The sequence below is a fragment of the Trichosurus vulpecula genome, chromosome 4 (assembly GCF_011100635.1).
Source record: "Trichosurus vulpecula isolate mTriVul1 chromosome 4, mTriVul1.pri, whole genome shotgun sequence".
Taxonomy (NCBI): Eukaryota; Metazoa; Chordata; class Mammalia; order Diprotodontia; family Phalangeridae; genus Trichosurus; species Trichosurus vulpecula.
This window is the reverse complement of record NC_050576.1, coordinates 63289491-63305406: the sequence shown is the minus strand read 5'-3', so window position 1 is coordinate 63305406 and position 15916 is coordinate 63289491. Positions and strand designations below refer to the sequence as shown.

Genomic DNA, 15916 nt, shown 5'->3' with positions numbered 1-15916 from the left:
ACACCCCTTTCTCTCTTCTGGAACCATCAGCACCTTGGTGAAGGCCATCACCATCTGCCTAGACAAGTCCCATTGCTTTTGGGTTGGTCTCCTGTCCTAAATTTCTCTCTACTACAATCCATCTTCCTCTCTGCTGTCAAATTGGTCTTTCTAAAGCCCAGATCACCCTTCCATTCAATCAACTCCAGTGGCTCCCTATTAACGCCAGGATTAAATATACAAACCTTTGGCTTCTGAAGCCCTTCATAACCAGGCGTCTTCCTACTTTCCATTCTCCTTATGTCTTACATCCCTTCAAGAGTTCAGTGATCCAGTGATACCAGCCTTCCTTCTACTTTTTTCCACAAGACACCCCATCTCCTAATGAACATTTTCACAGGCTATTACCCCCATGCCTAGAATTCTCTCCCTCCTCATCTCTGCCTCTTGGCTTGTTTCAAGTCCCAGGTAAAATCCAACCTTTTACAAGAAGGCTTTTCCACTCCCCCTTAATACTAGTGCCTTCTCTTTGTGCTGACCTCCAATTTATCCTGCACCTAACTTGATTTGTACATAGTTGTTGGCATGCTGTCCTCATTAGACTGTAAACTCCTTGCAGGCAAAAACTATTTTGTTTTTTGGCCTCTCTTTGTAGCTCTAGTGATTGCCACAGTATGTGGAATATACAAGGGACTTAATACATGCTTGTTCATTTGATATACTACATTACACTTTAGAAAAAGAAATTTACTCTATTCCAATAAGGTGACTCTTTTACATCCAAAAATACATTTAATTATCCAAAAGCCCAGAATATGCTAGGGTCCTAGAAGGTAAGTCAGCAGACATTGTTAAATTATTCATTCTTTTGGATACATTCTGCACTAAGAAAATGACTGTTAACCCTTTGCTTCTTTCCCAGGCCATCACCATTGCACTGGCTGAACCCTCTTCCCTTCCCCATCTTGACCCTTTGATGAACTAATTCAACTTTACACTGTCCACTTTTCTTGACTCCCTTGTCCTCTTAACCTACTGCCCATACTGCCATGCTGAGCCTCGGCCTTACATTACTCCCACAATCTGCTGCCTTTGCTCCACTTATTCTTTGCTGAATATTGGAAAAAAGATCATAAAACCTTGCTGACTGGGTCCACTACAACCTAATGTTACATAAACTACAACTGGGACCTCACCGATGTAAGGCAATCCTTGTATACCTCCCTAAGTAACTGATAATTTCACTAACTACAACGTCTTTTTCAAGCCTTCTCATCCCTCCTCAAACCTTATGTGGCTTCCCCTACCCCCACCCTCATATTTGACTGAAAACATTGAGGCCATTCACTGAGGACTCCCTTTCTCATCCTTCCCTCATCTGATATCACTCACATGTCTTGTGCCACATCTCATCTTTCATCTAGGTATCACATGAAGAGGCAGCCCTTCTTGCCAAGGCAAACCCCTCTACAGGCAAAGTGATTCCCATCCCCTCTTCTCCAGCCACCTGACCCTACTATCAATTCTGCTTTCTCAACAATCTTCAATGTCTTCCTGGCTCAATCTCATCCCTACTACCTACAAATAGCTAGGATGCAGCTGGTGGTGCAGTGGATAGATCGCTGGCCCTGGAGTCAGACCTGAGTTCAAAATCAGCCCCAAACACTTATGGTCTATATAACTCTGGGAAAATCACTTAACCCCTCTGTCTGCCTCAGTATTCTCATCTGTGAATGGTTTGTCCTGAGGATCAAATAAGATAATTTTTTAAATTGCTTTGCAAACTTTAAAGTGCCTTGAAAATGTAGCTATAATTATAATCATCATCATTATTAACAAGCCCATGTCTCCCCTATCCTCAAATATCTCTTACCTGAGATCATGCTGTACCTCATCACTTTTGTGGTTAAACTCGTAAAGCTCTTCTAGAATTGGGACTTCCAATTCCTGTCTTCTTACTCTCTTATTAATTAGGCATTCTGGCTTCTGACCTTGTTCAACTGAAACTGTTCTTTCTAAAGGTAGCAATGATTTCTTAACTGATAAATCACTGGACTTTTCTTAATCCTCATTCTTTTGTACTTTTCTTCAGATTCTGACAAGGCCAATCACCTTTTTCTCCTTGATACTTAGCTTCTTTCTCAATTTTCATAACATTGCTGCCTCCTGGTTCTCCTCCTACCTATCTGACTGCTCCTTCTCAGTCTCCTTTGCTGAATCTTCTTTCAGGTTATGCCTATGCACCCTGGGTGTGTCCCTCAGGCTCTGTCCTGGGTCCTTTTCTTTCTCCCTCTACACTATGTCATTTGGTGATCTCATCTGCTCCCACGGATGGATAAAACTGTTACCTTTATATAAATGATTCTCAGACCTATTTAGCAGGCCTTTCGTTGTATTCTTTTCATTTAGTACAGTGTTTGGTATACAGTAAGCTTTTATTAAATTCTTGCTGATTTGACTTAAGTTTTAATATCTCCCTTAAAAATATATTTGTTTCTCTAAAGACTTAAGAACAATGATGAATGCAATGACAAACCACAAATCTAGAGAACTGAAGATGGAGCATGTTATCCACTTTTTGCCAGAGAGATGATGGAATCAAAATGCTGAAAGAGAAATACATTTCTGGACATGGCCAATGAGAGAATCTGCTTTGCTTGACTATACTTATTTATTATAAGGGTTTTCTTTTTCTTTTTTTGGTTGGAGTTGCAGGGAGTAGGAGAAAGAGAAAATAAATGCTTAATTTTTAAAAAATAAAATTAATAAAAAATACTTTTAGTTTCTCCCAACATACTGAGCAAATCCATGATATATTAGTAAAACAAAGTAAAAAACTACTATCTATTCTATAGGCATCACTCCTTCAAGAGACAGGAAATTTAAAGTGTGATAACACAGAAACAATAGAGTTGTAGAATATTACCTGGATAGTTTGTGGAATAAAAATTCTCCCTAAAGAAGACACAAAATCCAGAATTGCCAAACGGACATAGTCAGGAGGATCCAATCTAAGCAGAGAAGTCTGCAGAGTTACCACCTAAACAAAAAAAGACCTAAGAATACTTACATACTGAAATCTTAGCTGGTCACAGACCACTCAAGACTTGAAACAATCAATTCTAAACTTAACATCTGTTTTATTAAGTCTGACAAAGTTAGAAAACAGTTATTTAAATTTTAGAATTATACAGCTTTAAACAATATATACACATATATATGACATATTATGCACATATATGACAGGTTATACACAGCTTCTTAGATGTGTATAACTGAATTGTTTTAAATCGAATATTTTAAATATACTACGGGAATGTGGTATTTAAATAAATTTAGGAAGTAAATCCTCTTGAAAAACAAAAGATCTCTTTGTGATAGAAATATTTCTAGTAAATATGGATTTCATATTGTGTTATTTTAAGTAGTAGTACTCTATAAGACTCCTGTCCCTAATCATAAAATTTTAGAGATGTCTCCTGTCACATTGGCTAACATGATAAAACAGGAAAATGATGAATGCTGGAGAGAATGTGGGAAAATTGGAACATTAATACATTGTTGGTAGAGTTGTGAACAGATCCAGCCATTTTGGAGAGCAATTTGGAACTATGCCCAAAGGGCTATAAAAATGTGCATACCCTTTGACCCAGCAATACCATTCCTAGGGCTATATCCCAAAGAGATTACACAAGTAGGAAAGGGACCTGGATGTACAAAAATATTTATAGCAGCTTTTTGTGGTAGCAAGGAATTGGAAATCAAAGGGATGCCCATCAATTCGGGAATGGCTGAACAAGTTGTGGTATAGGAATGTAATGGAATGCTATTGTGGGGAAATGGGGATGATACAGACTTCATAGTAACGTGGAAAAACCTACATGATATGATGCTGAGTGAGAGGAGCAGAACCAGGAGAACACTGTACACTACCACAGACATATTGATTCTGAGATGACTAACTTTGATAACTTGGCTCTCCTCAGCAATACAAGGTTCAAAGAGAGCTCCAAAGGACTCATGATGGGAGAGAGCTTAGTTACATCCAGAGAAAGAACTATAGAGTCTGAATGCAGATGGAGGCAAACTATTTGCTCTTTTTTTTTCTCTTCTTTTTCAGTTTTGTTTCTTCTCTCTTATGATAACATTCCATTGGTCATAATTCTTCTTTGCAACTTGACTATTGTGTAATAAGTTTAATGTGAAGATTTATGTAGAATCTATATCGGACTACATGCTGTTTTGGGGGGGAAGGGTGAGGGAAGGGAAGGGAGGAAAATTTGAAACTCAAGAACATGTAGAACTAAGTATTGCAAACTAAAAATAAAAAATCTAATTAAAAAAATTTTAGAGATGTTTATATAAATATACTGCGTATTTTTCCCTATATTCAACATAAAAAGAACCTATTATGCACTCCTATAACCAGTTTTATTTCTCACATATTATACCTTTGGTTTGTATAATGATTTTTACTTTTTCTAGGGCATTTTTAAATCATTGTTCTTGAAGACATAATGCCTAGAGATAGTTTAAAGATCACAGGTATCTCATAATAACATGACAAATTGAAAAATCTGAACTGCATCATGCAGGAAATAGAACTGCCCGATTTTCTGAATACAGAAAACAAAGCACCAATCAAAAGAATCCATAGAATGAGTCAGAAAAAAGACCCTAAGATTCAAATTCCAAGACATACAGTGGGATAAATTTAACACTTCCAATCACAACAAATTCTGCAAGTGGCCAGGAAAAAGACCTTTGAATGTAAATGAAATTCAAATAAGACAAGACGATTCTGCACCTACAAAAAACCACAGAAGTGAAGGAATAATGTATTTTGGGGCACAAAAGAGTTCAAAATGTGACACAATAGTATAAATCCTGCACACCTGAGCCTTATCAATGAAAACAACACCAATATTCAATAAAAAAAGAGGTATCTGAAGCACTGGGGTAGGTATGAGGGAAGAGGAGGCTGGAGGTAGGAGAGAGAGAAACCATATGGGAGCAGATTTGGAAATATTCCTAATACAAAAAAGGTAAATAAACACAACTACCAAGAAAAGGAAAGAAAAAGAAAGGCTGACATATAGGGTTTAAAAAAACAACAGGACATTTAAATTTTTTTTAAAAAGTACACACAGAGATAAAGATAAATATAAAATTTAAAGAAACAGGAGAAAAGACAAAGGCATAAGAGGTCTAGACCAAGGACTAAACCCCACAACCCCTTAAGTAAATCAATGTATTTTATGGGACTAAATCACAGAATGGGAAGATGAATACATGGGAAGAGAAGAGGTAGAAGATTAGAGGAATGTGTGACATATCATAATCAAGTCCATATGTCAACAATGAAGGGAAGATAACTCTTGTAGTCTCTAATGAGCAAGAAGAGGGACTAGAGGACAATGTGAAGGATGGCAAAAGGGAGGGACTCAAACAGGGGAAATAAAATGGGAGGTCTTATCCCAATGTGGGGAGGGTGTCCCACTGAACAACACTGCCACAGAGGAAGCAGTATATGTCTGTAATGAGAGATAGAGACTTTAGAATGAGTTTAGACTGTAGAGTGAGATCTTTTCCTCAGAGAAAGCTGTGCCTCCATGAACAACCTACCATGGAAGAAAGGAAATCAGAGTTCCTGAGGCAACCAGCACATAAAAGATTCAGAGGACACAGAGAGGAGAGATTATGTGGCAAACAGGAAAGCAGAGGGCAGAATTAAACAACATGCTGTGGGACACATGGCAATTTATTCCAGTGGGCAATGATGGTTCTAGCCTCACCATTTCCTTCATGAATTAATATTTCTAAGAGTGAGGCACAACAGAAAAAAAAGGGATGATGGGGAAAGACCTACAAAGATAATAATGGAGAAAATGGTTAGAACTGGTTAGAGAGCTCCAACTTGGTACTGCAGAGGAACACAAAGAGATCAAAGATGGAATAAATTAGTGTATCAACTACGAATCAAAGAATAGCTCAGAATATAGAAACGGGAAGAGATTTAACAAAGAGAGTAAGGTAAAGAAGTGCTTCTTAGAAAAAGGTGCAGAAAAAGAAAGAAAAAACAATAGGTTGAAACTCCAAGACTATGTAAAGGTTTTGGAGTAAAGGGATAAGAAGGAAAGGGGAAAGAGAAGAAAGTCTGTGAGAATAAAGTTGCATCAAAGCAGATTAAGCAAAGTCAACTGTAGAGACGAAGTCCTGACTTAAAAGAGGAAGGGGAACAAAAAGCCCCTCCCAATTAAAAAAAATTAGAGAGCAAAAGGAGAAAACGTAAATTTAATTCAGAACTTCAAATGTAAATGGATTAAATAATCCAATAAAAGGAGCAAGAAAACAAAACCTCATAACTGTTGCCTAAAAGAAATACATTTAAAAATCAATATGAGACTGGAAAAAAATTTACAATGCATCAAGTGAAAAAAAGCAGGACTTGCAATCATGCTACCTGACAAAGCACAAATAAAATTTCACAATATAAAGAGATACAGATGGAAATTACATTATGTGAAAAGGAATTACATAGCATAACCAATATATTAAGCCTATATACTCCAAATGGCATAGCATTCAAATTCAAAAAGGAAAAATTAAATGAACTACAAAAAGACATAGACAGTAATACAATAACAATAGAAGACCTTAATGTTCCTCTCTGAGTTGCACAAATCTAATAAAAAGATGAACAAAAGGGAAAATATGGAATTGAACCAACTGTTGGAGAATTTAAAGCAAAAAGACCCATGGTGCTTTTTTGATGGGACAACTAAAGAAGCTACTACTAGCTATAGTTACATCTAAATATGTATTTATGTAGACACTTTCGGCATTACATGGCACATTTAATAAAACTGTAAAACTGGCCACTTAGGGCACATAGAAATTGTAAATAAATTTGAAAAGACTAAAACACTATATAACATTTCTCCATGAAAATTCATTCTGACTTAATTTGGGAATGTATCTACAGAGACCTCTACAAGCACTAGGAAGACGGAAAAGTAAAGGGAGTTCCTGCAGGTACTGGACCATGCTGGTACAGGAGGTGAGTTAGAGATTTCCTGCATTCTAATTATAATCCATAGATTATAATAATTCCCTACTAATCAGAATATACAGGTAGACATTATATATATATATATTTATTATGCATGTTTATGTAAATGAACTTCAAAATAGTATAAAGACATTATACTAATTAAGACAAACCAGTTGAAAAAAAGAATCTACTCCATTTGGACAAGTGAGAGAATGGACCATGAATGAACTATGTAGGAACAAAGTTTTTTTTTTTTTTATGTGTAATAATTGAAGATAGAAATCTCAATGTACTGAAGAGTGTTGACCTTGGAGTTACAAGAGACTTAATTGTGCATCCTGCCTCTGAGGTTCATTATCTGTAGGAACATTAGCAAGTCATTTAATTTGTTATCTAGAATGGGGAGTCACGGTTTAAAAAGAGCCAAGAAAGAGGACTTCATAAAGAACAAGTCATGCAGAATTTTTTTTGACAAGATAATTAAACTTGTAGACGAGAGGAAAGCTGCAGTTACAGTTTAACCTGTATTTCAGCAAAGTGCTTTAAAGTATCCCATATTTTCTTGTAGAAGGAGAAGGAGCTGGCCTCGATGACATAGCAATTAAATAGATTCAGAACTGGTTGAATGACCAGGATCAAAGAGATATTTTTAATGGTTCAATGTTAACATGGTAGATGATCAGTGGAATGCCGTCCCAGGGTGCTGGGTCTGGACCAGGGCTGTTTAACATTTTCGTCAGTGACTTGGATAAAGACACAGATGGTACACTTATTGAATCTGTAAACCGACAAAAAGTTGGGAGGTATAGCTAACACACTGGTTGACAGAATCAGGATCTAATAAGATCCTAACATACTAGAACAGTGGGCTGAATATAGAACAAATTAACTTATCTTCATTTTTTTCTTCCCCAATATATGTGTCAGAAATAATTGCTCTCTCCAAAAGATATCTTGTGTGTCACCATTTTATTAAATACTAAAATACAATCCTTTAACCATACAAGTTACTTCTTGTCTCTCCTAGGTAGTGGAAGATTTCAGTTTGGGCTTTGGCAAGCCTTTTAGGTCACTCACTGAAAGATAATCCCTTCTAGTTCAAACCAGATCCTGATCTAGTGGGACAGATTTCTATGTGTGTGTCAATTGGTTCTAATGCCTTTCTGTACTTTCTAAGCATACCCTGGAGATCCTGTAAGGCCCAGGCCCTCTCATAACCTCCCCCACAATCTCCCACAGCTTAAAACCACCAGATAGGGAATAGGATTTATCCACTTCTACAAGGATTCCCCAGAAGGCATAGTCATTTAGGTCCTGAAACCTCTCTACCCCTACTGGGCCCTATTAACTATGAGGGAAACAAGTCACCTAGGTCCAACTTGATCTTATTCCACACCATAGCACAGAAGTTGCCCCAGATTATAGGTCAATGGACCTGCAACCTCTGTCTGCTGGATGGTGGGAAAAAAAGTAACAATTGACTTAGGACTGCTTTGGGAGATGGGACATCCATAAAACTATGTAGAAAATGGTTCTCCGTGCAAAGTTGCTTCAAGACTTGCAGAAAAAAGAAGGGGAAGTAAAGAGAAAGGATAATTAGCTACTGAATAAGCAAGGCAAACATAATTTGAGGAGAAAGTCTCCATGTAGTTTATATATAGTTCAAAAATAAAGTGAAAAGCATATCCTTCAAAATAAATTAGTAAAAGCCAAAATAATTCCCTAGAAACATTCTACACATGAGAAATTCAATTTATTCAGGAACAATTTTCTTACCTGACTTATTAGCTGAGGTTCTATAGCCTGTATGAAAAATCCCAAGAGTGGAAGTAAAAGGCTGAGGGTCCAGTGAACATAAGGCTGACTTGAGACCTTAGCAAACATCAGAATGCAACAGTATTGATTATGGCATTTCCAGTTGAGAAGAAAAGTTATTTATACATCACTTCACATTTAATCTGGTTTCATCAGAAAAAAGCCAGAAAATACTAAAATGTAGGAAGAGAAGAAGGCGGCAAAACGGTCAAGTAAACTGCCTTTTTAAAGCAATAGTGTCCCTGGGACTAAAAGATTTTTCTTTGAAAAATCTCCAATTAGGTCAGGTTAAAATTTATCATTAATTTTTGTGTCAGATTCAGCTCTCTACTGCAACTCAACAGAGAATCACAGTATCTCAACTGGATATCATCTTTTTGTTAAAAAAAAAAAAGGCTTATCTTTTCCTACAAGAAACCACACAAAAACATACACAGTAGGACAGAAGACAAAACTGAGAAGTAAATAAATAAATAAAAATAATAAAAAAATTCTCAAGTCTAAAAGGTATGTCTTGTTTGCCACTTGTGATATTATCTTTTCTCTTTAAAATTCTATCTTTCCTCTCTACAAGTATTCTATTTATCTCATGAAGAATAAAGGCATCAAGGTAAAGCAGGAACTTAATCTTTTTTTTTGTCTTGGACCCTGATGGACAGCAAGCTTATGGACTCCTCAGAATAATGTTTTAAAATGCATAAAATAAAATACATAGGATTACAAAGGAAACCAGTTATGATATTTTTGAAAAATTAGTTCATGCTCTCAGGTTAAGAATCCTGGTGGAAGGGACCAAAAAATGCTATATGAGGAAAATACTGAAATATCTGAAATCTAAAAATACTAATGCAAAAATAAATATTCTAACAGCAGCCTATTCAGCAGCATCACAAAACATGGCTATACCCCTTCAGGCTCCATCAGCCTGGGAAGACAGGGTTCTCAAATTTACTTCAATTCACAAAGGTTTTCTCAACAAAAACAAATCACAAAATACAATTCTCAAGCCTACAAACAAGTAAAGTAAGCTGGCTCTGCTCTCCTCAATCACAGGCGGCCTGGCAGTCTTTTGGATTTTCAGCAGGGGAAGTGGGAGGGCAAATTAACTATCTTTCCCCTTCTTCCCCCCAAGCCTGGTTAGCATCTGGCAAACTCTATGGTCTTAGAAAGAGCCCTGGAGCCACCAGAATAGAGAAGATCCAACTTAGAAATGACAAAGTTGGCATAAGGAAGCAAAAATTCAACACTATTGTTCTTTCACTATTTAAGTTTGTTTCATTATTCAAGGAAATGCTAAATTGTTTCCTTACCTGTTTAACATGTAGGATTGTCCAGAGGGGACTCACAGCTTCCAGGATGCCTGCCTGTTGGCCCACCTCCAAAGCTTCACTTACAGAATTACACACAGTAAACAAAGCAGAGAGTGCAACATTCTAAGAAAGGAACAAAACAACAGCATTAGTTTTGTAAGTCAAAGCCTTACAAGAATCCCAGCAGCCTGATCACCTTGGCGTCGCAGGCATCACCCCAAATAGCAAAAATATCCACATATATCCCCAAAACAGGTTCTTAACCTCTGGCAAAATAATTTATAAATTGTTTAATTAAAAATTTTGACAACTATTTCAATATAATTGGTTACTTTTGTAATTCTATGTATTTTGTTTTATGCATTTAGAAGCATTTTTCTGAGACGGCTTCACCAGATCACCAAAGAGGTCCATGGCACCAAAAAAAGTGAAGAATCCCTGATCTAGAAGCAATAAAAACAACCAAGTATGTTTGTCAGTCACTTCTTTGACAAAATGATCCATTTCTGAAAACATAAAGGCCTTGTTTTATGTTTCTAAACAAAAACCATATTTCTCTATTAGTATGAAATTAATAAGACTATTAATAGCTACAGATGGCACTGCATTGAAAGAGGGTTCATAAACATCAAGTCTCTCTCTAAAAACAAGTGTAAGAAATTACAAGCAGGCTCTAAATTATAAACACTTTGTATTACAAGCATTCATTTGTAATTTCCCACATAACCAATGATATATGGATGTGGTGGTTTCCTAGGCTAGTGCGCAAGAATCTACTTAGCACTTAATGTACACAAAGTATGATTCTCAGAAGTAGAATGCTTACTGCCAAGGCTACGACTGGCACTTAGGTAAGCCACTAAATAAGGTCAGCAATCTGTGTGTCCTGGACAGGTGTTTTCAGAGGGACAAATGACACAGACACATAAAATTAAGGAGAGGAGAAGAGACTGTATTCTTTCTGGTAAAATTAATTAAATTTTTGGTGATCCCAAGTTGCTCCTTGACACCAAAGCCCATATTTTCAAAACCAATAATCTCAGCGATGTTCTATGCCTGCTAATCATGGAGCTCTGAAGAATCAAAAGTACGAGTAACCCAAAAGGGCAACCAAAAAGGTAGCCCAAAAGAGAGAGATGCCCGGTGCATTACACCATATTACCAACAATGACTTGTGCTCAAGAAATGACACAGAAGACATAATTACAAATAAGTATAGTCATAAAAAGAAGTGGGCTGGTCATATATCAAGAATGAGGGATAAGGCCTGAGTGTTACACTGGTATTCATGAAATATTGAGCAACCTAAAGGAAAGCCTCCAGTCCTTTGCATGGTTCTTCTATAGAGGATTTATGGGCAAATATAGACAAGAATTACATAGGATTAAGAAAGCATGGATGGGTTGTGAGTTGAACTAGTTGAGGAAATAGCTACAATGACAAGATCATAAATCTCAACCACTGAAACACTGAAATACCAATAGTAGTAAACAACCACATGTAACCACATTCCACAGGAAAAGAAACGCAAAGCTTCAATTTATCTGTATTCAGATATAAGTAAAATGAAGAGGCTAGTCTAAAAATGATCTTTAATGCCCCTTCTGAGAGAACGTAAGCTCCTTGAGGCAGGCGCTATTTCACATTTAGCTTTGTATTCCCAGTGTTTAGCACATTGTAGGCACTTAATACATCTTTGTTGACTGACTCAATCTCTTAAGCTGTATGATTGTACAATATGACTATGCTATGAAAAGGTAATTGAGCGATAAAAGACAGCAAATGCAGTAATGATTTTTGCACAATATACTTTGATCGCTTGTATAATCAGATCCTAAAATTAACAAAATATTTTTCAAGTTAAGATTTTGAGTGCATCTTTATTATATTATCTCTACACTGATTTTCCATTTCTACAAAAAAATACTCCAAGTTGCCAGCTGGATAGAAAATCTGGTCTCAGTCTAAACAGTTTTAGTTTTAGAAAATCAGAGCACATAGTCAATAGAAGGATCATACCTTGTTTTAAGCACAGGAATTTTGGTCAATAAATGAAAAATCGGATAAATTTAAACCTTTTCTAATTAGATGACAAAAAATTTACTCTAAAGTAAAGAAAGAACTTAACATCTCTTTCAAGCAAGCGTTTTTAATTGTGTCCCAACCCATGACTTGCTGGAATTATATGTAGAGTGATGAGCAATTAACAAATATACCAATTAAATATGTCTACTGAACACTATATAGTTTCTATGTTCCTAGGAAATTCTAAAATTTCAAACGTATATTATATTAAATTACAAGTTAAACACTTGTGTGTTACTATATAATACACAGTGCTTAATAAATTTTTTTGAGTAACATCTTCTTCTGAGAAGAGCTACCTGCACTGTATTGTCTCAATGATCCCCTTTTAATGCCTCTTATTTTATGAGGTAATATCCTAAAAAGGTACAACCTTGAAGGGAGATGCAGTTGAGTCAAACTCACCAGTCATCTTAAGTCCACTATTCAATGATCATTTGTTAAAATTTTTAAAGGGGGGGGAGGAGGAATAACCAAGTATCCACAATCAAAAGTTTTCTCAGCATAAATATGAGACATAAAATACTGTGTTAAATTTATTTTTTCCTTGTATCAGTGTCAATGGCAAAAAGGGGGCATAATTTACATTTAACAAGAAAACAGCAAATATTTATATGAATTCCTTAATAATCTAAGATGCTAAAGAGTAATTTCAATCACTTCCAAGCTCTTTTCTTACCACGGATTCAAGTTCTCCCAAAGTATGGCCACTGCTTAGCCATTTCTTACACTGTGCAATTCCCACCACGGTGACTTCATTTGCTGTTTGGCTTTTAAGTTCAGGAGAAAAAGCCCTGAAGGAAATATACTGCCACAAAGGCAGATTTTCTGCTTCTTTAGGGGAAAATCTCTGGATAAACTCCATCTGAAAGAAATTGTTATAATTTAATATAACATAATTAATATAATTAATTAATTATATACTAATTATATAATTAATTAATTAATAATATAATATAGTGTCTTGTTATACGGAAGCACTTACTGTTTAGCATTTCTAAAAACGCCTTTTAATTGCATGAAAATTTATAACAAAAAAAAAGACCAATCTTTCCTCATAAAATTTTGTGAAGCAGGAAGACAAATATTGTGGTCTCTTCAGCATATATGCCTCCAAAAATGCAAAAAAGCAGTTTAAGGATAATTTGTTATAAATTCACTGGGAAATTTTAAATGCAAGCATTAAAACTATTTGTCTTGCGAGGTGTTAAGTGGAATAGAATTTCCCCATAGGCATAAGAACTTCCAGAGTGTCTCTGAAGTCTCTAGTATGATTGATACAGACATAACATTAAAGTATACTAACAGGAAAAGGATAATTAATTAAACATTATAGTACACAAGCTCAGTTGGCTTGGGCAAAGTGTTTAATGAAAACCAGGTCACAAGCTTGATACTGAAACAGTTCAATTAACTTTTTCTCTAGCCTATAAAGCTATAGATTATATTCACAAATGCCCAACTTCCTCATACAAGAAAGCATCGATGGCAAATCAATTTCACTACTAAACAGAAAATGCACATTGAGTAGTTTATTAACAGTGGTGGTAAAACATTATGTTCACATGCACATTCAATAGACCTGAAGAACTTAGAAACAGAAAGCAAATACTGAAATTAACTAGGATTTTTTTTTCTGTATTGTGACAGAAATAGTAGACCTGAAATGTGCTCAAATGTAAATCTATATCAGACCCATGTGTACAGTAACTTCCATTTTTTAGAAAATGGTATCTGATTTGAATGCATATTCAAAATCTTAGGTCTACTTTACACAATTATTCCTTCATTTAAAACATGGTGCCCAACTGATATAAAACTTCTAAGTGATTGTGAGGTAAAAAAAAGTATATGTTCTGGTCTTAAACTAAGTTTTCTCTTTGATAGATACTTTTCTTTTGTTTCAAAGATTTTGCTAATAAAATAGGATACATTGTGGTAGTGATTCTGCTCTAATGGCAAGGCAGTCCTAGCACCTGCTACTTTCAGAAGGAGAATTACTAGGCAACATTACACTCATTAGCACCAACAGTCCCCTCCAGAAAACATTTCTCCTATTACTGTCAAGGCTATGGCCATTCTCCCAGTCGCCCCTGTTTCCCAACCTTCATGCCACCCTCAGCTCCTTACTGGCACTCACCACATATCTAATCTGTGGCCAAGGCTTAATTCTGCCTTTGAAACATCACTTGCATATATCCCTCTCTGCTCTCCACCACAGCCCATATCACTCACAACTCAACTACAGTACCAATCTGTTTGATGACTTCCCTGCCCCAAGTCTCTCTGCAGGCCGTTCTCCTAAAGTACAGATCTGACCATGTCACTCCTCTACTCAAGACTCATTGTTATTCCTAGGATCAAACAGAAAATCCTTTGTTGGGCTTCGAAAGCCCTTCACTACCTGGCTCCTCCTACCTTTCCAGTCATCTTACATTTTACTGCCCTCCATGCATGATCCAGTGACACTGGCTTCCTTGCCTTTTCTTACAGGAGACAATCTGACTGCCAGTTCCTTGCCTTTTTCACTAGCCATTCTCTATGCCAGGAATACTCTTTACTGCTCAACTCTACCTCTTGGCTTCCCTGTCCCCTCTATCCTCCCAACCCCATTCACCCTGGTCAGTGCCTTTTCGTGCATCATCTCTCGTTTGTATATAGTAATTCACATGTTGTCTCCCCGCTGAGAATCTAAGGTCTTTTGAAGGCAGGACCTGGTTGCCTTTTTTTGTATTCTTAGAGCTTAGTATAGTGACTGGCGCACAGCAGGCACTTATTAAATGCTTGTTTACTGAGTAAATTTATTCATTAAAGAATCAGAAGAGGCTTTGTATTTCTACTTTACACAAAACTCTAATAAATTAGTTTTACTCTCTGATTTTCCAGAAGATCTGAAGGCGCAAATTAAAATGGAATTCAAGATAGCACACAGATAATGAGAAATTACAGCATGACAACGTAGGATACAGAAAAAACAATTATATAAAATTTTTTTTTAAAACTCTCAAAGAGCAATAATCTGAATCCATTTAATATAGGGGCAAAGAAACTTACATATATATATATCTCAAAAGCCTAAAGACAACTACTATATTAGAGCACATAATAATGCCCTTGTCATCAAGAAAAAGTTAATGATTTTAAATTACTGTTTAAGGTAAGTAAAGATATAATATGTTTCAAATGTATTTCCATTAAAGATGCTTTAGGCACCTGGGAAATTTGTGGACTGAGAATCCTCAATGATAGTAGATAAATGAGGTGTTATCCTATTTATAAGTTTGACCATAAAGCTCAATTCAAGCAGTAGAAAAATTTGAGATGCCACCATATGCATAAATCTAACTTGAACTAATATTTTCTTCTAAAATGCAAGTTCCTTTAAATAAAAACTTTAATTTTGATAAATATTTTCAAGTTATCGCATATGTATATAAAATAAAGAGTGGGGATTTTAAGTGGACCTTTCAAAAAAGTCATTATTAAAATAATAACAACTTAGAATTACAAACTAATATGCACACTTACCTATGTGTTTTCTTTAAATGAAACAAGAGACTCAAAATTTATAGCCAAGGTACTTCAAGACTGAATTTATACTTAAATTAAAAAAATAGGAATAATTTAAATTAAATCTGGTTTCAATTCAAAGCAGTGTGTTAAAACAGAAAGA

General features: G+C 35.8%; 1 protein-coding gene across 1 annotated transcript in view; it reads right to left on the bottom strand.

Annotated features, from left to right (window-relative positions):
- Nucleotides 1-15916, bottom strand: part of C4H1orf112 (chromosome 4 C1orf112 homolog) — a 68068-nt gene that overhangs the window by 12883 nt on the left and 39269 nt on the right. The window contains exons 16-19 of the mRNA XM_036753468.1: nucleotides 12923-13108; nucleotides 10159-10281; nucleotides 8810-8905; nucleotides 2906-3019 (exon numbers count right to left, since the gene is read on the bottom strand). Coding sequence (XP_036609363.1) covers nucleotides 2906-3019; nucleotides 8810-8905; nucleotides 10159-10281; nucleotides 12923-13108 — 519 coding nt within the window. The remainder of the gene's footprint in view (nucleotides 1-2905; nucleotides 3020-8809; nucleotides 8906-10158; nucleotides 10282-12922; nucleotides 13109-15916) is intronic.